A 19,049-nucleotide genomic window follows, 5' to 3' on the forward strand; every position below is an offset into this window, starting at 1 on the left:
CCCCCCCCCCAAGATGGTTTAAAATTAACTGAATCAAAGCAAAGAAAAATCCCCATGCATCTTTTCTTTCTAAAATTCCTTTAGAATTATTTAAATTAAGGGGATATTAAATCCCACATTGTTTTAAAACTGAATAAGAAACTCAAAGATTGGAATCAGAGAGTTTCATGCCGAATATAGTAAACCATAAAGTATTGGTGATCACTAGCGTGAGCTAATGCAAGTGACCCCTAGTACATCACTTCTGCATGAGGCCATGTTAACTTACTTTCAGTTGAAAAGTCCTTACGTTAAGAAACTAAGGCTATTTGAAAAGGAAATATTTACGCACTTAATACTACAGATGAATAAAAATATGGACATTTCACAGAAGTGCTTCCAGAGGAAAAAACCTCGATTCAATTGTGAACTAATCTTGAATTGCAAACCTACAGAACAAATAAGAGAATTTAAATACTTTGAAATGCAGCTAATTCAGCTGGAGTGAAAAATATTTCTTAAGAATAAAAGCAATTTTGTGTGACAGATGTACAAGAGAAACTAAAGAAACTATATACAGGAGTGATTACTTTCAAACGATTTTTACATTTGGAAGTGAGATATGAGTATGGGAAAATGAGGTATGTATACCTTGATATGTATCAATACCGGAAGACTCGCAGCAAAAGCGGTAAAGTTCTGATCCCTATTCTTAGGTATTTTCCATAATGTAAAAATACATTTCCTAGGAAATGTATGTTGTTATTACATTATGGTGGGAGGTCACTACCCAGACCGGTTTCAGCCTTTTTTGAGGCTTCATCAGTGAGTAGCTAGACCAAATTAATACCAAAGTGTATAGCGAAAAGAATTTATATACTCTGCTATACGAGTTTCCAAACAGGTGCAACCATTAAGTTACTTAAATATAAAGAGCTAATAAGCTTCATGTATAGTGCTGTTTAAATAGCACTATACATGATTCTTTTCACATGAGTATTTGTGTGCAGGTGCAATTCAATATTTCAACAGATAATGATAAATTTAGAATCCTCTTTTTATGACCTTCTCTGGCTCAAGGTTCCTTGCTCCATTAATTGGCCACCTCTAATACTCTCCAAATTATGAATCCCATTCTGGCATCTTTAACATTTTAACCCTTGAAAGTAAAGATAACCTTACTATTTTCTGCAATCTGACTACAGAAACAGTAAGGTTATCTTCCTTAGTGTCCACAAATCCAAATGAAATGACTTTCCAATTCCAATGATCAAGGTGGAAGAGTTGCCAGCGTACTTACTACTAGCGATGACTTAATACAAACTGTCCACTCAACCACCAACCTACACACCTATCCTTTTCTTAATCAGTTTTCTTTCAAAGTGTACCACTGATGTCTCTTGATAAAGAAAAAGTAGAAGTCTCAACATCTTCAGTGTGTACTAAAGGATATGATGGAAATTACCGAGAGAGGGATGATTCCTAGAAAAGGTACCTTTATAAAGTTTCAGTCTGAGTTAGCAGGCTATTGATTTGTCAAGGTACCTTTTCTAACTTCTATCATATCCTTTAATACAATACTGAAGACATGGGGATTTCTCCTTTCTATAGATAGACTTGTATTTTCAATCTCCTCATCCAAACTCATAACTCTGATCAGTTTGCAGAAATAATTCTCATTTAGAATGAAAGTCTTCATCTCTGTTCCATCAAAAATTTCATCAGTACTTCATTTTCCAAAAAGTAAAAATTTCCAATGGCACACAAATATTTTTCAAAGAAAAAAAAAAGTCCAATTGCAAGACATTAATAAAGCCAGATCTAGTTCTAATCAGAAGTGAGCCAAATGCAAAAATGTGCCTCTTGTACAAGTAGGAATTATGTTCTTTCTGATGCTTCACAAGTTATTTGAACTGAATTTCTGTCTATTTAAGCTTCCACTTTTCTCACACCTAGATGGAACCACAACATCACTTTTCTCCTGCATCAATCTTCTCTAACACCTGCACAAATGTCCTCCTCCTCTCAGTATGGGGGGGGGGGTCTGCTAAATCACATTAATATTCTAGGATTAATAGTTAAATTCTCCACCATCTGTAGGCTACCAATTAATCAGCAAATTTACAGGCCCGGTTTGCATAATGGTTAGCGTATCTGCTCTCCAACCAACAGGCTGTGGGTTAGAATCCTACCATGGACAAGGATGTTTGTGATTGTCTTTAGGTGGAAGATGAATTTCATCATGAAGTTTGAGATCACTGTCCTGTTTATATGAGACATGAAAAAGTTCCATGTTTGGTTCCAAGAGCATTGTTTCCGGAATATGTAAAAAATAAATAAAAATGTATTTTTTTTTTTTTTTTTTTTTTTTTTTTTTTTTTTTTTTTTTTTTTTTACATAGCCTGGAAACTTTTCTATTGTTTATGAATTTTATATTTTTTACTACAAATATAAAATTAATAAAAAAATAGAAAAAATCCTTAGCTCACCCATGGTACAAATATATGTTTACAAAAACCTTTTGTGCATTAAATTCACATAAAAAATGCCGCAAGAATTCCATCAGATCCAAAGCAGATCTCTAAACCTTCATCATGATCCTATGGCCACATGCCATAGAAATGTTCAGAGAAACTTTAGCCATGTCCAATATTTTCTGGATATTTTCTTGGGTCTGGCATAGGCCTACTCAGCAACTACAACCTTCTATGATCCATATTCATCCTTAATAATTAAATAGTAAATTCTTCTCTGGACATTCACTACATGTCGTGGCAAATGGTCTCCTCGCTTCAGATTTCCCAACCAATGTGAAAGTATTTCCATCTCTGTTCTTTCATCTATTATCTTTCTCCTATGCATAAATGATATGTCGTCAGCAAAATTGAAACTATGGATAAGATTAAGACCCTAGAGAAGGCCTTAACCTCATCAATAGTTTTGCTCATGATAGTCTGCTCGATCTTCCATAGCCAACATCTGAAACACTAATCTCTCTCTCTGCCATGCTTCAACTGGGTGAAGATGATCTCATGAAATTCAATATTACCAAAACAGTCAAGCACTGTTTTGGTAGTATTTGGTAACAGAGGACTGACATTTAACCTTTCTTGATACAAACATATCACATCCATGGTCTTTCATCCTCTAAAAAACAATGATAATTGTGACAAGCATACGGCACTAAACTAAATAGTTATAGAAACCATTTAATTGTAACTAACACCTAATGTCCTTACATGGCATCCCATATGGTCAGATAACTATAAAGTTAATTTGAAGAAAAAGATAGTCTCCCAGATTTTGATAAATTAATGCAACCATTGTTGTTAAGGTTGGGAGAGTGCTTCAGAGTTGATGCAGATTCTAAGAATAGCCTCTCAGATCTGTAACGACTTCTATGTAATATAAATGTTTTTGTCCATCCAATCCTATGTGAAGGAGTATCCAGAACATAGTCTGCCAATCCCAACTTGCCATGCAGATGTTCTCAAATGTAATTTTTGTGTTCTTCAAAGCATATGTTAACTGATCTACCAGTCTGTCCAAAGTAGACTAAACTACTTTGAGCACAAGGAACTTTATGCACTCCAGGACATTCAAGAGGATGTAGTCAATCTTTAAGAGAATGCATGAAAGCAGCTATCTGAATGAAGGGGTTTTGAAAGTAGTATGGAGATCATATTTGCATAGGCTATTTTTTTCTGATGTATCCTTAACATGATTGGGTATAGGAGAAATAGGGGTTACATGTAATATTACATCTATTTTATATGGACTGTAGCCATTGGCTAAAAAAGAGTTGTGAAAGTCCCTGAGCTCCGTTTCAAGGGATGTATCACATAAACAAATAGCCCTGGCTCAGCAAGTGTTGTTGAGGATGCCATACTATTGGAAAGGGTGGTAATGTGATTATTTATGTAAATATCTACCGGTATAAGTGGGTTTTCTGTAGATGAAGAAAGATAATGAGCCATTAGGAAGTCGTCACTAGTATATCTAAAAAGGAGAGACTATTATTACTTTCTTTTTCTATGGTGAAGTTTATTTTAGGATGTTGGCTGTTAAGATGCACCAAAAAAGTATCTAATGTGTCTGGGCTATGAAGACAAACAGCAAACACATCATCAACATAGCAGAGCCAAACTGTTTTAGTGTGGCTGTGTTGAGTATTTGGTTTTCAAAATGCTCCATATAGAAGTTTGCTGGGGGGAAGACCCATAGCAGTCTGATCTAGCTGTGTGTGTATTCCCCCCCCCCCCCTTTCCACCTATATGTATATGTGTGTATGTATATATATATATATATATACAGGGTGTTCGGGATAAATTTGACATATTTATAATTAATTATATTTTTCCGTAAGTTACATGTATTAACACACACTTCTCTTCATTTAAAAGTTTGGACCCTTCTTCATTCATATACAAGATGTCAGAAAGGATGGATAGCTGGAACCCACCTGAATCATGGAAGAGAATAACTTGTATCATGATGATTCGTGCCCGCCATCAAAATAAGGATATTACGACTGCTGCCCAATGCTCCCTGAATACAGTAAAAACAATCAGGCATGAACTAGAGACTTGCAATGGTGACTACGAGGATGTAGCAAGAAGAAAGATCCCTAGCAGACGATCTGATTGCGTTCGTACAGCAGAATTCCTCGCAAATCTGCAGGAACAGGTGTTGAAGAACCCTGGCATTGGAATTCGGGCTTTGTTCGTGGAGTTGCTAACTGTAGTCAAGCCCTGGATAACAAGGGTAGCCAATGGTAGGCCGTATGTATGGCAGCAGGATTCGGCCCCTTGCCACACCTCTGGGAAAAGTCAAAAATGGTTGTCTGAAAATTTCTACGACTTCACCAGTCCAAATGTTTGGCCTCCAAACTCCCCAGACCTTAACCCCATGGATTATTTTGTATGGGGCGCAGTTGAAAAAGACACCAATCGCACTTCCAGTAATACAAAAGCCCAGTTAATGGATAAAATTAAAACAGTTTTTGCGGCCCTTCCCAGGGAGACTGTAGCATCAGCTTGTTCGAGGTTCCGAAGCAGAATTGAAGCTGTGATCGATGCTAATGGTGGTTATTTTGAGTAAATCTTGTTGATAGTATTGTAATTAACTCTGCCTGTAATGTTTTTTTGTCAATTCATTAAATTTAATAGATACAAAGAAGATTTTCTTTTTCCTTACGAAACTGTCAAATTTATCCCGAACACCCTGTATATATATATATATGGTGAATCTGAATAATTCAATTATGTCAGGGGTAGTCTTAAGGTCAAGGGTCTCTGTCAAAAGGTACAGTAGTGAAAAGTAAGGTGATGTTGAAACTATGGTGTCAGAGTTAAATTTTCTATTAGTATTTTGAAGTGCAAAGAATTTTTAATAGATAAGAGAGAGGGTTCCAGTAAGGGAGAAAAGTGATTTGGATAAGTTTGTCGGTGGGGCTGTCTATGCTATCTACTACTGGACAAAGGGAAAGGCAGGGGGGTATAAGGTTTGTGAATTTCAGAGACCTTTATATCTGGGTCATGTGACAAGATAAGGTTAAGTTTTTTGGTAATTTCTTTAGTACAAAATGTAGCTTTTTTTAAAAAATTTGTGTATTCCCCCCCCCCCCCCCACTTTGATCCCAATCTATGATCTGATAAGTGGAAGAGTCTTTAAGAAGTTGATTCATTTTTCTCTTGTACTCTGCTTGGTTCATAATGACAGTAGCATTTCCCTTAATGGCTTTAGTTACAATAATGAGTTACAAAAAATCCTTATTGTTAAGAATAGGACAATTCAACTAATCAATGATCTACTCATCTCATGGATCCCCCAATCATTATCTCATAGATCACCTGCTGCTTCTTCTTGGTCTTTTCTACAAATACTTCCATGAATGATGCTTATTGGAATTGGCATCCATCATTCCTCCATTTGCCTATAAAAGGTGTGATAAATACCTGGCATAGCATCATCCTATTCTGTGTATGGTGAGTCAGGCAGAACCATGCATCTGTGCATGTTTGGACATATTTGTGCTATTGCTTTGAGTTGTATTAAAACAATCAAGCCAGTAGTTGACAAGCTGTAGTAGGGTTTGCATATGCATGTTTGTTTGTTGTTTTCAACAGAAAAATGGGTGAATTTAAGTGCATTACTATTGAGTTCTGTGCAAAGCTAGGCAAAAGCATAAGGAAACTCTAGACATGTTGAGAGTGGTTTATAGCGATGATGAAAGAACCACAAATTAATCCAACATGCGAAAATATGGAAAGGGTGCAGCAATGGCAGAAGAATTAAATTTAGTAAGAGAAACAGTGAGAGAGATTTACGGGCATTTTGAGAATGAGAAAAATTTCTGCCAAGATAGTTCTGCAAATTTTAGGTGAAGATCAAAAACAGCAGCACCATTCTTCATAATTGGCTATTTTTGATAGCATTATTACTGGTGATGAAACTTGGTGCTTTGGTATGAACCTGAAACAAACAACCATTTTTAAAATTTATTTAGAGAATGTACTTAGAGAACAGGATACACTCTGTTGAGGGATGGGTGTTCTCAGCATCAGGAGGCAAGTGACATATTCTTTACTTTTCACTGACAACCAGGTGATAATAACCCATGACAGAAATGTAGAATACATGACTTAAAAAAAAAAAAAAGGTTAATATAAGCATAAGCTTTGGGAGGACTCATGATAATCTTCATGAAAACAGGATATAGGTATGACATGGATATACCACAAGTAGTAAAAATCAAATCAGTTGAGTACTTTAAATATCTAGACAATACTGCATAAATCTAGCACTTGTGGAAAAAACATGGATTATCACATCATAAGTCGAGAGAGAGGATAAACAGGGATCTGTGGAGTTGAGAAGTACGTGAAAAAAACTAAGAAAACTATTATGATGACCATCATAGACAAATATTTTGATATATGGTGGTGAAGTATAGTCATTAAAAAAAAAAACTTGACAGTAAAAAAGTCATATCAGAAGGATGCCATATATGGGGAAAAAAAAGTATTTGACTGGTTTTCTCCATGGAGAAAAGTGTGGGAAACTTTAAGTAACTTGGAAAAGAAGAATAGTACAAGCCATGAGGGAAAGAAATTTGGACGAAAACCTGTGGGTGGAAAGAATGTCTGTTGAATGCTATATTAGCATAAAAAATTGACTAATTGAAATCATTCCCTTCAGAAAATAAGTGGAACATCAGAATTACAGCAATAAATAACTTACGTTAACAATCAGACAGGTGAGTGCATTAAAAACAAATCCAAAAGACATACAGAGATAGAGAATGCGAGACTTTGAGACTCCTCCCATTACACATTTCATTATTGTCTTAAAAGTAGGTGGAAATTCTGACCACTTATCTTTTTATAAATAAAGAAATAAAAACTTTCATATGAATAGATTAATGTTCTTTTTGGATAAAAACAGGTTAGTAGCTTAATAGTAAGATGTGTGCACACTTCCAAATATTGCAGTCAATCCAACTTATGCACAAATATTCTTTTTGAAATGACAGGACAAAAATAAATAAATAAAAGAACTGAATTTTATGTTCCTAATGCTCAAGCTGAAAAAGTAACAAAAAGGAAATTTAATATTTACAAGTAAATGGCAACTATACTTACAAGCCCTTCTGATGACAACTCTGATTGAAACAGTGGTCAGATCATAAACACACCCATTTGTTTCCTACTTTTGTCTGCATAAATTTTATTTTAAATTTCCTGGATTTCTTAATTCTGGTTATGCTCCCTGTTTTTCATCATTTTATCTCCAAAATTACCCCTAAAAATGTACTTAAAATTATATTATTTTAAACCTGGTATGGTTTTTATCTGACTTCTAAATTTAGAACCAAGTGTCTAGTTTTACTTTATGCATTCCCAAAATTCAAACTTTGCTATTTGTCTGATTACCCAAAGCAAAATTTTAAGAGTACATTTTTCCTAGGGTGTAAATGGGACATGTCAATCATAGAAAAAAAAGTAAATATCTGAGTTATAAGACATCAGTTAGAATTGAAGGAAATAAAGGAAGATAGTTTGAGATTGACTCAGATGTGAAACCAGAATACACAGGATCACATTATGAAGAAAAGGCATATGCTCTTTACTTTATGCAGATGATAAAATCTTAAATAAAACCAGTACAATAGAATAAAAACCAAAAGGCTCTTTTTCTGGCAACCTTAATAATAATGAAGGGGATACAAATCCTTTGATGTTTATCTGCCGGTAAGCGAAACTCTAAGAACTAGGACTAAGATCTACGAGTGTCATACCGAAAAACTATCGGCAAATCCAAGTGTAAGTAACCACTTGGTAGTACAACACCAAGGCAACTCATATCAAAGGTAGAGCAAGCTCCCTCACTATCTTTGATATTTTCTCATAATGTAAAAACGCAGCCCCTAGGAGATGTAATACTGTAATTACATTATGAGGAGAGGTCACTACCCAGACCGGTTTCAACTTTTTTTGAAGTCTCATCAGTGAGTAGGTAGACCTGGAAGATAACAAGGTTTAAGTGAAAAGAACTTGCATACCTTCACTATATGAATGCCATAAAGGTATGCCTGTATATTATAACATAGAATAAAAGCCAAAAGGCTATTTTTCTGGCAACCTTAATAATAATGAAGGGGAAACAAATCCTTTGATGTTTATCTTAGTGAGGGAGCTTGCTCCACCTTTGATACGAGTTGCCTTGGTGTTGTACTACCAAGTGGTTACTTACACTCGGATTTGCCGATAGTTTTTCAGTATAAAATTCATAGATCTTAGTCCTAGTTCTTAGAGTTTCGCTTACTGGCAGATAAACATCAAAGGATTTGTATCCCCCTTCATTATTATTAAGGTTGCCAGAAAAAGAGCCTTTTGGCTTTTATTCTATGTTATAATATACAGGCACACCTCTATGGCATTCGTATAGTGAAGGTATGCAAGTTCTTTTCACTTAAATCTAGTTATCTTCCAGGTCTATCTACTCACTGATGAGACCCCAATGAGGGTGGAAACCGGTGCGAGGCGGATCTGGCTTTGAGAGGCTCCACTTGGAGGTAGGTTTTTGCCTCTCTCTGAGTGGGGCCACCGCTGAGATTATGGCTCTGCTTGGTGGTGGGGTGAGCCTGCTACTGGGTAGAGCCAATGCTGAGAAGTTCTTCTCGGTGACAGGGTGAGCCTGTCATCAAGTGGAACAACGCTGAGTTGGGCGATCTTTCGGGATCGTCTTATTTTTAGAGCCCGCTTCACCTATACATAAGGTTGAAACTGGTTTGGGTAGTGACCTCTCCTCATAATGTAATTACAGTATTACATCCCCTAGGGGCTGTGTTTTTACATTATGAGAAAATATCAAGGATAGTGAGGGAGCTTGCTCCCCCCTTTGATACGAGTTGCCTTGGTGTTGTACTACCAAGTGGTTACTTACACTTGGATTTGCCGATAGTTTTTCGGTATGAAACTCATAGATCTTAGTCCTAGTTCTTGGAGTTTCACTTACTGGCAGATAAACATCAAAGGATTTGTATCCCCTTCATTATTAAGCCAGTACAACTTTGCAGGATTCCTTACCCGAACTAAATAACTGCTGCAAAAAAATTGGTATGAAAATCAGCAATCAAAAGAAAGACAGGAACACTGAAAACATCAGATACATCCTGAATGAGAAACTTATAGAAAAAGTAATCAGCTATTTAGGCATGATTTTAGTGAAGATGTGAAAATAAAAATATGAATTAAATATAGAGATAGAAATGAATAAGCAAAGCTGGTAAAGTAAGGATGCAATTAATAAATGTATATGGAATAAGAGAGAAATTAGTCAAAACACAAAAGCAGCTGTATACAAGGTATGTTCACACCTATTTTACCTTACGGATCTGAGAACTGGGTTGGAAATAAAATAGCTGATCAAAGACTGGAGACTACAGATATGAAAAAAAATTAAGGGAATGATCAGATGGCATCAATGGCAGAAGCATAAAAAATGAAGATCTCAAGATAGAACTTAACACTGTTAACATTCAGAAATGTGTGAAAAGAGCTAATCTCAAGTGGTATGGCCATGTAAACAGAATAGAAAAGATTAGCAAAACAGGTGTTTTTGGAGCTGTCAGGAAAAAGGCCCACAGAAAGCCAAAGATCTTGGTGGATTGATGCAGTCAGAAATGCTTTAGAAGAATGAAATATAAGATCTGACAATACTAGAATCCTGACATTAAAAGACTAATTTGGAGGAAAAAACTAAAAGAAAGTTAGTAATAAACTTTTCATACTGTACTATCATAATATCCTGTACACGCTTTGAGGGCACTCATCAGGAATCTGATGTATTTTCCATGTTAAAATTTAATATAGGAAGAATTTGGTTCAGATAAAAACATACAATATTTTAGCTTGCTGCACATGTACCAAAGGCTAATTTTTGAAATAAAAAAATGACAGAGTAAAAGAACTGTTCATAAACTCAGTTAGAAGGATTTTTTAAAAAATCTATATATTTTTAGATCAATTTCTTATCAAAATCTGCCTTGTATAGGCAGATAACTGCAGTTAATATGAATCTTATATTATAGTGATTATGGTTTATTGATGGAAAAAAATTACTAATAAATTAAATTAAAATATCCCTTTAAAGTGTCAGATGTCTCCAAATAAATGTATTACAAATAAATACCTTTCAAAGTAAAAAATTCTCAGGTCAAATTTCATTATGAAGTCTTATGACTGTGCAATCCTATTTCATTAAAAATATTAACACCTCACATATCTAAATGTATTCTTTACAAGGTAGGTGTTTCTGTTTTGAAATTCTTATAGCAACTATTTCTGTTCCCCCCCCCCCCCCCATCTCTTTTCTACCGACTCATCCTCTGCTTTACTTTGTCTTTTATACACAGTTATATACTGTTCACATAAATATATAGAACAAGGACACGAAGCTTTAAAAAAAGAAATTTTATTTAAAAAAAATAAAAATCATCCCAAGAGACATTAAATATTATTTTCTATTTAGAAATGTAATATCCATAAATAGTTAAAATTGATCAAACCAATTATTATTATCATAAATTAATTATTATCTAAAGCATTTTTTTATTAAATCTTACTTATAAATTCATGTTTTATTTATAAAAAAAATAAGGCAACAGATAAAAAACATTGCTTCCTACTGAGTTTTTCAGAAATGTTTAGAAAATCACTTACAGCTGAAGGGAAATATAACTGTTGGGAATAATTTGATTGAACTTTTGTTGACTCTGAAGGTATACCTTGAAAAGTGTTTTCAGGAGATCCATCAGCTATAAAGGAAATTATTCTCAGGTCAAATTTCATTATGAAATCTTATGGCTGTGCAATCCTATTTCATTAAAAATATTAACACCTCATACCTAAATGTATTCTTTACAAGGTAGGTGTTTCTCTTTTGAAATTCTTATGGCAACTATTTCTGTTTTTCTCCCTCCCCCCCATCTCTTGTACTGCAACTTTTCATAAGATTACTGATGTGTGACAGCAGATGCAGTAGACTGTTAAAGAGTTAACCGACGAGAATAACATGCTTTTCTTGTCTTGCAGTGGTCATGTAAAAAGTTAACAATTTTTTTATAACTTGTGTTTAGGAATTTCATAATTTAAAGATTAAGGAAAAGAAAAAATACTCTGTACAGTAAATTAAATTTAACAGCCTTTTATTGATGTAAGGAGTTTGGATATAATTAGTAAATGTTTGAACAGTTTTACTAAAGAGTTCAAAATATTCAACTTCATATTCAAATCATATTCTATATTATATTTACTATAACAATAAATTGTGCTCAACTCTACTTATGCTAAATTAATTATAATGAACTGTTTTATAGATCAAACTTATTTACAACAGCTAATTCTATGCAAGACTTCACTGTTAAGGACTTTTGTATCTATAAAATAAGCAACATACAATATCACACCCAAGGAAAACTATACTCTGTCTGTCTAAAAGAATAACACTCATAATTAATACATACTTATTACATATCTTAAAACATTGTAATTGGAAAATATCAGCAGTAATACTTTATAAAACCAATATATGGATTTTGGTTTCAGCATAAGTGTTACATTGTCAAATTGTACCTTTTTCAATAACTGAACAGATTACTGTTAATACATCTGATACCAATTCATGAAAACCACAGCTGTGTGTGTGTGTGTGTGTGACAAGTGGTTAAGGAGAAAGGAGCCTGTTGATGTTCTTTGAAGAGCTTTATATCATATTTTTGTGTAAAACATTGTGGGGGAAGGCTAATCACAAACAACAAAGGCATACAGAATGAAAGAGGAAGGGAATAAGAAACTTGGTTGGTAATTTTATTTGGCCAGTAATGCCAGCCTGGCTGGTTGGGGTAAGTATATCCACTCTCCAGCCAACAGACTGGAGGTATGAATTCTGTTGAGACCACTGTCCTATTGGAGGCCTAAAGCAGTTTGAAAAAGTTCCACATTTGGTCTCAAGGGCAGGGGTTTCCACATTAAGTAAAAAAATAAATAAAAATAGAAAAATATCTATAAAATTTAAAAAACAGAAGAAAAAAAATTCCTTAGCCACCCACAATACTAATATGTAATTACAGGTTTACATGGGCAGGAGTTCACATAAAAAAAATTGAAGCTGAACTGCATATGTATATTCACTAGCAGTTGCTTGTCTTCTTAGATCCCTGGAGGAATGACAGCAATCTGTCTGATGAAGAAGAACCTTCCATGAAAATACCTAAAGAAAAGGCACAAGCAGAATGTGGTGCACAGATAGCAGCAGCTTGCTGGCTGCATAATATATCTCCATTTCTTTAAATTTACATTACACATCTTTATGAAATAATATTTATACAAATATCAGTAAAATGAAACTTTTATTTTTTTTTAATGTTTGCACATAATGCATTTGACAGCACAGAACAGCAATCCATAATTACCCATTGTTACTACCCCACATAAATCCTATCTAGATTATTAGTCCAAAGTTTACGCAATATTCCTCAAAGTTAGAGAAAAACAAAAGTGCAGTCCAGCTGGTGCACTAACAGTGACTGAGCTGTTTAAGATAAAACTAGTTATTCATTTCAAATACCTCAAAATTCATTTCCTGATCTCAGAAACAAATTCCAAGAACAGCATTTCTGAATAAAGAATAACCAAGATAATCAATATATATATATATATATATATATTGATCTAACTGGCAAAGTAGATATACTACTGCACTTATCAGTCCATATGGATCAAATATATCATCCATATCCTTTATATCCATGTTATTCATGGCATCTGAATGTAATTACAATTTCAATGGACACTTGGCATCCATATTTGAATGTTAAAATGAACATATCATGGCCAGAAGAGTAGTTAATCAGATCTTATAAAGCCCTATTCTGATGTATAATTCAATCTATCTAGATCCTTATCTTCTTATGAATCTTTCTTCCCTGCCATTTTTGCTCACTATTCATCTCCCATTCTTAAGTGATCATACCATTTTAGATCAGTTCCCAATAACCTTTTTTTCCAAATATTAATAATATCAACTTCTTTTCCAACTAAAATGTTCATTTTTAATATGGTTCTGCCACTGACCATAACTAATTGTTGTCAGTGACAGAACCATATTATAATTATTTCTTCAGAATTCTAATATCTATAGTCTCCTGACTAACTCTGATCCATAGATTAAAATTGCTTTCAACACTGCCTTGTATACCATTGTTTGGCAGATTTCTCTCTATATATACATTCAAATTTATTCAACATGCTCCCTGTTTACAAGCCTTGTGTATTCATTACCTACCACATTTAATTTGCCATCATCACTAAGCCAAAACATATGTGATTTATAGGTTTACCAATGAGAATGCAACTGATCTTTTCTGTTTACTGACCTATAATGATAATTCTTATCTTTATACTACTTTCTTGATGTCTTAAAGTGAAAATCTAATGTGATAATTCTTATTTGGCTTAAACTTTTGTTCTTCAATGATTTTTACTTTCTTCTCAAGATGCTATGAAAACTAAACAGCATAGAGTTCAGTGTAGAAATTGGGAGACCAAGCTGTATTCATATGAGCAGGACATAAAAAAGGTTGAAAGGTTAAAAATTGAACTGTAGACTCAAATATTATTCAAGAAAAAATTAAAGAGTTTGAAAACAAAAACCAAACCATGGAAAATCAGTGGCAAACAATGGAAAAAAAAAAAAAAAAAAAAAAAAAAAAAAAAAAAAAAATTAGCTAGAGGTATACGATAAGGTTGTCTGCAAAGACAGAAAAAATAACAAAATCCAAGAGAAAGAATATAAAATTCACAGTCGAACTTGAATATGACAATTCCCTACCATTCCTGGATATAAAACTTTCACGCTGCTCTGAAAATTTAGAATCTCCACATATAGAAAACCTACACAAACTAATAGATATCTTCACAGTCTGTCCAATCATTTTCCTCCACAAAAACTTGGAACTATTTCTACCTTGGGACAAAGAGCACGCTCTCTTCCGAATGACCCAGATGAACTTCAAAAAGAAATTAATTACTTCTCTCATGTCTTTAGACAAAATGGATATTCTGATAAAACCATTAAAAAATTTCTTCTAAATCCTCCTAGCCACCGCATTGAAGAAATAACTAACTTTAAGGGTAACATCTCCTTACTACCTTATTACCTTATCAGTTCAGTTTCCAAAAAAATAGCTAAAGTTCTTAAAAAGTATAACATCAGGACCTTATTCACTATACTTCCAAAAATCCGCTCGCTAGTAAGCCATCCAAAGCCTCGTCATCATAATCTGAAATATCCTGGCATATATAAGATATGGTGTGATTGTAATATCCCTTATTTTGGTCAAACAAATAAATCTATTGAATTACGTATGGAGGAACACAAGAGAGACAGCTCTTACAAAAGAACACATGCCAGTGCCTTGTCTAGTCATGTTCTTTTCTCAAACACTCCTGATGATGAACACCAGGGTCATTCAGTCTACTGGGATAGATCCGAAAACATCTTTCATTGCCATGATGAGTTTGAAAGAAAAATCATCCTTAATTGTGAACATTTATATAACAATTTGAGCTACAACATCCCTGATAGCCACTCTGCTATTGTTCGGTACTGGCGTTTGCGAGAGTCTGCAAGCACGCACTCAACAAACAATGCCACGTTTGTAAGAACAACTTAAATGTAAATACAACGTTTTTTCATGTCAATTATGTAGTGTAATTTTCCTGTGCTTCACAGCTTTAAATTTCAGTTTTTTATTACTGTTTCCTATTCTTAGAAGACACCTGAAGAAGGCTGTCAGAAGCCGAAACTAGTTGTGTTTCTATTTCAATAAAGCCTTACTATTATTCCCAGTTTTAGTCATTAACTCTTTTTATTAAAATATATATATATATATATATATATATATTCATATTTATATATACTGACTAGAACCAAGACTAGAATAACAATTAAATTTAATCAAAACGCAACATGTTTCATCGGATTATCCGACTTCTTCAGGCGTGGAAACATAGAAAGCAAATAAACACTATAAGAAACATCGTATCACTATAAAAACGACTATCATAAAATTCAGTTAGCTTTGAACTGTAGCTACAGTCCGTGTTGAAGTTCTATTGTTAGCAGCTGCGTGCATCTGATTTCACGAGTGTGCCAATATCGGATAGCAGCGCTGAAATAGTCTGGTAGATTATAACTAAGGTTATTATTTATGTGATGAGGGTCCATAACAATTTCCTTAGACTTGACTATGCAGTGCTCCACCTTGTCATGGCATATATGAAGGTCTGAAGTTGTTATCCAGTTTATCTCATGTTGACATTTTTCATCATTTGTGTTTACTGAAAACAGTACATGGCTTGACAGGGCCATTGCTCTAGTTCTTTTGTAGGCAATGTCCCTCTGGTGTTCTTCCAGATGTAGAAGGATGGATTTTTCAGTTTGGCTATAGTATTGCTTCCCACAGTCACATGTGATTTTGTACACTCCTGGGAATTGTAGATGGTTGTGAGCTTGTTTGTATTTGCTTAAAATCGATCTTAGTTTAGGAAGAGTAGAGAAGCAGGTTTTTATGTTGAACTTTCGTAAAATTCTTCTTAGTTTCATGGAGAACGAGCTGATGTATGGTAAGGAGATATAACCTTTAGGGTTGTCTTGTGTTTCTGAGTTGTTTTGATGGTGGCGGTATAGATGCTTATTAATAGTTTTCGACGAGTAGCCATTACTTGTGAAGGTTCTTTGTAGATGTTGTAGTTCATTTTTCAGCTCTTCATCATGTGACAGTATAGATCTGGCACGATGTGCTATAATTGAGATGATACCCACTTTCTGTGCAGGATAGTGATGTGGAGTGCAGGTATCTGTGTGTGTGTAGATTTTCTACAGATTGAGATTTTAATAGAATCAGATGTCTTAGTAAGTCTTATGTCCAGGAAGGAAGAGATCCATTTTCTTCAACCTCCATTGTTAATTTGATGTCTTGGTGGAAGTTGTTTAAATGATTTAAAAAAGACTGGTTATCGGTGCCATGTTCCCAAATAAGAAATATGTCACCTACAAATCTCAGCTAAATTTTTGGTTTAAGAGTAGCTGAGGAGATTGCCTTTTGTTCGAAATCTTCAAAAAAGATGTTAGCTAATATCTTGAGATGAGGCTAAGAAAAATTGTGGAAGATGAAATTGGGAAACCAAGCTGTATTCAAGCCAAATAGTTATCAGGATCAGATTTTCACTTTAAGACAAACTGCTGGGAAATCATGGAATATATAACAAGAATCTGCATTCAAATTTTGCTGATCTGGAAAAGGAATAAGACAAGGAGTGAAATTCAAAAAGCTGCAATTATGTGGTGTAAACAGAGCATTATACCAAGCAATACATAGTTGTATTTGAGATGTAAGTCAGTAGTGTGAACCAAAGGAGTCACAAAGAGGATAGTTTAATATAAAATCAGGTGTAAGACAAGGGTGCACACTATCTCCACTGTTATTCATCATCTATATGGATCACATTATATGGTGTAAATAGGGCATTATATAAAGTAATACAAAGTCTGTATTTGAATTGTCAGCTAGCAGTTAGAATTGAAGATGGTACAGGAGATGGTTTGATATAAAATCAGGTAAATTAAGAGTTCATACTATTTCTCCTCTTATTCATCATGAATCACATTATGAAAAAAAGTAGCATTAAATCTGATATCAGAGTTGGAGATGTTAATCTCAGCTCTTCACTTTATATAGATATGTTATATTTCCAAAATAAATCCTGTACTAGTCTACAGGCTTTCTTAATTAACTGTATCACAAATGCCTCCTGAATGAAGAATCTATAGAAAAGTAGAACTGTTTAGCTATTCAGTGGAATTAAATAGAAAATTAGACAACATAATTAGCAAAGCTGGTATATGGTAGGAAATCAAATGAATAAATGTGTATGGAGTAAGACAGAAATTATTCAAAACACTAACAGTAGACAGTATTCAAACCAATTTTAACTTATAGATCTCAGACCTGGGTTAGAAATAAAACACTTAATCAAAGACTGGTGAACACATATATAAGGGTTCTGAGAAAGATTAGAGGGAGTGGTGTCAGTGGCTTGCTCGTTTGGATTTATGGCTGAAGCAAAAGGTTATAAGGCATTTATTGTGTCATAAATCTGGTGGCTTCACTAAAAATTGTTCCTGAAAATTTGCCTGTTCTGTAGGATAAAAAAAAAAAAACCTGTTGCTCCCATATGAGATCCACTAACTCATCTTCAACTGAAAATCCCTGATAAAGGTTCTTTGCATCCGAGACAGATCAGTGGCAGAATTATATTAAAAACGAAGATATTAGGAAGAAACTGTAATATATTGGTGTTCTTTACTTATATATCCTGGGGATGCTGTGGCAGTGTAATATTCTCGGCACTTCATTTTATACGTTCCCCTTTTAATATTCTAGATTCCTACCTTCTGTATTCTATACTCCTCCTACCCGAGAGCAATGGAAATATTTATTTAGATTTTATGACTGCACCATCCATGCCTTGATATGGTGCAAGAAATATAGTACTTCCAGTAGGTTATTAAATCTTTCACAAGAAAATCTCTTTATCGTCCCCAAGTTATCAATTTGCTTTGCAGTCCTGGCCCTTTTCTCACTTACTATTTATATCAACGTTTCCCGCTTAGGTTCGATTTTTATTTAAGATCAATGCATTGCAATTAAAATTAAGATCAGGCAAAAACTTCGTTTAAAATGCAATACAGGATTTAATAGTCAACAAACAGGCATATATTTTACACTATAGGACAGAGGGTGATCCTGTGTAATTCTCAAAAAAAACTCTAAAAACAAACTTGCATGTATCTCTACTTCAATTAATACAAGGCACACATCATGTTATCTATCTAGCTTAAAGAATTATCATTTAACAAACCTGTTAATACCTGCATATATCTCTCTTCAATTAAAACAAGGCACACAGCATGTTATCTATCTAGCTTAAAGAATTATCATTTAACAAACCTCTTAATACCTGCATATATCTCTCTTCAATTAATATAAGACACGCATCATGTTATCTATCTAGCTTAAAGAAATATCATTAACAAACATCTAATACTTGAATAATCGGCGTTAAGGACATGTTACGATTAGTATAACATATTATAAACTTAGTTAAGAAAATTCATACAAGATTATATACAGGCATTAGATAAAAATCATAACCCAAAATATTTCCTAGGAATTAGCTATACGCTTTCTTAGATGCAATCATCAAAATCCAGACAGAACAAGTCTCTAAAAGCTATTCTGGCTATTAATGTTCCTCTTACATGCATTTTTCCAGTTCTACAACCAATTCTTCACACAGTCTAAATAAAACAATATTTTAACTCACATGGGCTGTCTTGTGTTGGATTGCACTCTCCAATTCCGTTGGCTGCGACTTCCTATGTTTCCTTTTCTTCGTCTTACGTTTTGGATCTCTCCTCCTCCTTCAGGTCCTTGGGATACT

At 34.0% G+C, this 19,049-nt stretch overlaps 1 protein-coding gene across 1 annotated transcript in view; it reads right to left on the minus strand.

Annotated features, from left to right (window-relative positions):
* The window catches only part of LOC150110121 (uncharacterized), a 443,476-nt gene that overhangs the window by 253,987 nt on the left and 170,440 nt on the right, over positions 1-19,049 (minus strand). Inside the window, 1 exon segment of the mRNA XM_090397974.1 lies at positions 11,205-11,299. Coding sequence (XP_090254100.1) covers positions 11,205-11,299 — 95 coding nt within the window.

This window comes from Typopeltis vanoorti, chromosome 1, assembly GCF_054136105.1.
Source record: "Typopeltis vanoorti isolate ZY-2024b chromosome 1, IOZ_Tvanoo_1.0, whole genome shotgun sequence".
NCBI classification, from domain to species: domain Eukaryota; kingdom Metazoa; phylum Arthropoda; class Arachnida; order Uropygi; family Thelyphonidae; genus Typopeltis; species Typopeltis vanoorti.